Genomic DNA, 4463 nt, shown 5'->3' with positions numbered 1-4463 from the left:
TTCCACAAGAAGAGCTTGCTCCTCAAGACGGGCTTGCTCCTCAAGAAAAGCTTGCTCCCTACGGGCTTGTTCCTCAAGACGGGCTTGCTCCTCAAGCCAGGATTGCTCCTCAAGAAAAGCTTGCTCCTTACGGGCTTGTTCCTCAAGACGGGCTTGCTCCTCAAGCCGGGCTTGTTCCTCAAAATGGGCTTGTTCCTGAAGACGGGCTTGCTCCTCAAGACAGGCTTGCTCCTCAAGTCGGGCTTGCTCCTCAAGACGGGCTTGCTCCTCACGGGCTTGTTTCTCGAAACGGGCATGCTCCTCTAGACGGGCTTGCTCCTCAAGACGAGCTTGTTCCTCAAAACGAGCTTGCTCCTTCAGGAAAGCCTGCACCTTAAAAAGGGCTTGTTCCTCAAAACGGGCTTGCTCCTCAAGACAGGCTTCCTGCTCCTCAAGACAAGCTTGTTCCTCTGCTCGTTCAAACTCTTCGAGGCGTTCCAATTTTTCATCACGTTTTAGCTTCTGAGTACGTTTTAGCTCCTGAAAACGGGCCTGTTCCTCAAGTCGGGTCTGCTCATCAGCTCGATCCTGCTCCTCCGCCACACGTTGCCGAGCAAGATTTTCTTGACGGATAATCTCTTGTGCCTCAATCTGTAAAAGTCGAATCGTGCTTTTTGCGAGAAATTGTCGCCATACGCATTGAACTCGAACGGCTGCTTGTAGCCGAATTTTTGCACGCATTTTAGCAGCTTTGGTTCTGTAGACAGACTGGATTACCACCGCAGCATCTCGCTTCTTTCGAAACCAAGCAACCTCTTTTCTGGCTTTCTGACCAGCCAACATTTTAATAATAAATGTTTGAATTTTATTTGTTGCTATGAGCTGCCTCGTGTAAAAAGCTTGAGCTTGGCGCCTTCGAGTATGTGATTGCAATAGAATAGCAGCAGCCACCTGAGTAAGGTATCGACTTCTTATAACGTGACCCCGCACAACCTTTTGAATGACAACGGCGCATGCTTTTTCCCGCTGCAAGCGTATACGAAGATGTTCAACTTGCTTTTGAGCTTGAATCCGCCGAAACTCTGTTTGAATACAAATGGCGATTCTCCCAGCCGACTTTAAGCGCTCGCTATAAAGTTTTCGAGCCATTCCTCCTCGCACACGGGCTTGGATCCGTCTAGCCATATCGTTTTTAAGCCGAGCTGCCTTCCGCTCTTGCTCTTTTGTACGGAACACTTTCCCGTCGTGCTGATATGCTACACCATAAAATTTGAGTGGTTTCTTGTTTTGCTTGGCTAGTTCAACTGTACGAAACACAATGACATTGGTCTCCGCAAGCAACAAAGAAAAACATGGCAGGGAAATGGCTCGCACCGGCTTTTCGATCCATTTCAGCAAATTTTTGCGCTGTAGACCTCATGTCAATCTTGGCTCCATCGACTGAAGCCTTAATCTGATCGAGGTCAAGTTCTGTAGAGACATTAGTAAATTGTATGAGAATTATTAGATGGAAACTTAGCATCCTCAAACTCTAATAGTACGCACCATCAAAGGATTGTTTGCGCCCTAAGTCCAACGACTCAACTGAATCCATTGACAATTTGCGCTCACTCTCCTTACGACTTACGGCTATATATAATACGATTTTGCAAAGAATTAGCTTGTCATAGCAAAAAGTAATCGATAACTGCAAGAGTAAATACCAAGCTGCTCCTGAAATCTCGCAAGCGCCTTCAATGACTGAGGACTAGGTTTTTTCACTCGAGCAGCGGGATCGGTAAAAGGGTAGCGTTTGACTAAAAGACATAAAAAGACGGTTGAGAGGTCTAGTAATTGCACGATAGCCCAAAAGCAGACCAAACCATTGGGTGTTCCAGATCCATTAGCACTTTTCGACACCATCATGCCATTCTTCATACTACGTTTATGTGAAACGTCGTGCTGGTCGCACTTTAACAGTGCCGCTCGAGCTTTTTCCTCTGCCTCTTTCTCCAATTGTGCAACGGTTTTTGCATGCACGTAAACAGGATCTAAGTCGGTCGATGTATGCTTATTCATGTTATACGCATCTTTGGTGCTTGGCTCCTGCTGTCGCTCAAGCTTTCGCGTTCGTTTTTTCTCGTCAACTTGCTCCTCAGCGGTAGTGTTTCTGCAAGCGTCATTCCGATCTGTGATTCGTGTCTCCTGCTCAGCACTTGTCGAATTTACACGCTGGCTTAAATGACTCTTTTGCGACTGATCGTGATCAGATGACAATGTCGCTTTCGCAGACACCGTTGTTAAGTGCTGCTCCTTATGATCAATTGCATCCCGACAATGTTGCTCCTCACACTTTTCGTCTTTAAACGCTTTTTCGTCGCTTGCGAGCTTTGAAAGCGACTTGATGACCTTTTGTTCCACAGCTCGTACGTACATTTCCTGTCTCATTGCGTGATTGTACGCATTGTCACTTCGCTTTTCCAAGTGTCTATCCGCCGTCCGAGGTTGCAGAGTATTTGCACTTTCACCTGACTTTTCTACTTTATTTCGACTCGAGATTTTACTTGCATTTTGGCGTTTCCAGGCCGGAGGCTCAGCATTTGTAGCGGCACCTTTGCTAAACATGGCACGCAAATTCGTGACACGACCTGCTTCGGCCAAAGCCTTTCGCTCCTCTATATGAAGCGATTACAATTAGACATTATAGGCAAGAACACGGCCGTCGAAACGCACCATGGTTCATTGTGTAGGATTTCAAATCAAAATTGCCTTGTTATAATCAATGACCTCTAGTTTATTTCAAACGCGTGCAGTTCTCGGACTTGATTGCAGCGAAGAAGGACCACGAATGCTTACGACTTACGTGGCGACGCAAATCTGTCCTATGACAATATAGCAACCGGCTTTTTGGCGTCAGTCACGGTCAACCTCTCCCTTGAACTCGTCCTTGAATTTGATTGGATGAAATAAAGTATTTTAAGTTTCCAATCTTCTCCTTGAAGAATGTAGGCGATACAAATACCGCATTTTATGCCATCCTTCTAATCCTTCGTGTAACTTGGTCCGGCGTAGAGGGTCAGCCGGTGGTTGAAACATATATTCATCTGTCTAGCATATTACATCGCCATCAACCAAGTGATGCATGCTTAGGTGCTGAGGTCTTGAATTGAGATACCAGCTGTCGATGTTGCTTGATGCTTGTCTCACAAAGACTTAAATTATGCCTTGATTTATTTTTGTTGAAGCCGGGTTTTCTTTTCAAGAAAGCGCACTTTAATCATGTCAAATACACTGAAAAGGAGGCTATTTTGTTTCAAATCTTCGAGCATCATTTCCTTGATTAAAATTGACTTATTAGTAAATGAGTAGCTTACTTAAATGCGCATTATCATATGAGTTACGATTTAAGATTAAAAAGTTGAGCATCAAATCACGGCCATGTTACCTAATGTACTTCATCCCATCGAAAGATTCTCACATCCATTTTTGAGAAAAGCGTAACCTAACCCTGGACTACTCATTGTTTTTTAATCATGAGTTTGTACTATATTTTACATGGAATTATTTAACATGTGACTTTGTAACTCTCAGTTATATACGTTCAGAATATAATACAATTGTTGCAGAAGGTGACAAATGGGGAAAAAGAAGAATGTCCTCAGTGTAATGGTGTAGGTACAGTTTGTGTCATGTGTGTACACTTTGCAACCTAACTTAAGAAATAGTACCGAGGATAGTGATAGACTCCGTAAAGAGGAAGACCGAGGTATGGCTGAATTTATGAGCATTTCAGCCTCTTGTGTAAATTCGCGCGAGCGAATTCAAGCTAGCTGGCCGCACACTAAATTGGTATATTTGAACTAAATCGTGGTAGAAGAGATGTTCCCGACAGGAGAAAAGTGAAGCATAAGACGTTGGTGCTCGAACCGCGTAGGAAAGCGGAAATTTAGTGGTCGTAGTGGTGAATCGAGATCGGGCCTACCCGTCAATGGGCGAAATTTTATGCATTCTGATGAGCTGAGGGATCTCCTTGCCGCTTCCGAAAACGATAAAAGTTGCCATTTTGCTTAAAGATCACGGGACGGTGTGTGCAGTGGGGCCGCCGTAGCAAAGCGCTTGAGGATGCATAACTTAGGTCACCGACCTTTCATTCTTTTAAATAATCAAGTATGAGTTAGCGGACTTACTCCAAGAGTGTTATTGCTTTCCCAAGGCTAATCGACTCTTCGATTTAAATTTCAAACTAATTTTTGTTTATATTTTTATTTTAGTGTTAAAAGTTTAGATTTTTCTTAATACTAAATATATATATATTAATACTAAATACATGCATAACTACTGGCTACCTAGCCCCGTACCGTATTCTTGTTGGGTGTCTGGTCACATCATGCACATCTCGTGTGACACACACCTGTTATTGGGGTTCGTGTAACCCCGTTACCCCTCCCCCATTGAGATTGACATTTACAGTTCCAATCAATTATTGCCTCAACGAGGCTCGCGTT

At 44.0% G+C, this 4463-nt stretch overlaps 1 protein-coding gene across 1 annotated transcript in view; it reads right to left on the bottom strand.

Annotated features, from left to right (window-relative positions):
- The window catches only part of PHALS_14473 (Myosin class V heavy chain), a gene marked incomplete at both ends in the record, with an annotated part of 2839 nt that extends 138 nt beyond the window's left edge, over positions 1–2701 (bottom strand). Inside the window, 6 exons of the mRNA XM_024730293.1 lie at positions 1–1283; positions 1354–1449; positions 1525–1608; positions 1683–1775; positions 1842–2633; positions 2692–2701. The exon at positions 1–1283 is cut by the window's left edge and continues 138 nt beyond it. Of these exons, the coding sequence (XP_024580584.1) occupies positions 1–1283; positions 1354–1449; positions 1525–1608; positions 1683–1775; positions 1842–2633; positions 2692–2701 (2358 nt within the window). The remainder of the gene's footprint in view (positions 1284–1353; positions 1450–1524; positions 1609–1682; positions 1776–1841; positions 2634–2691) is intronic.
- Positions 2702–4463: the final 1762 nt, after the last annotated feature.

This window comes from Plasmopara halstedii, assembly GCF_900000015.1.
Source record: "Plasmopara halstedii genome assembly, contig: Scaffold_816, whole genome shotgun sequence".
Classification (NCBI taxonomy): domain Eukaryota; phylum Oomycota; class Peronosporomycetes; order Peronosporales; family Peronosporaceae; genus Plasmopara; species Plasmopara halstedii.
Note: the sequence above shows the minus strand (reverse complement) of the source record. Positions and strands in the feature narration are given on the sequence as shown.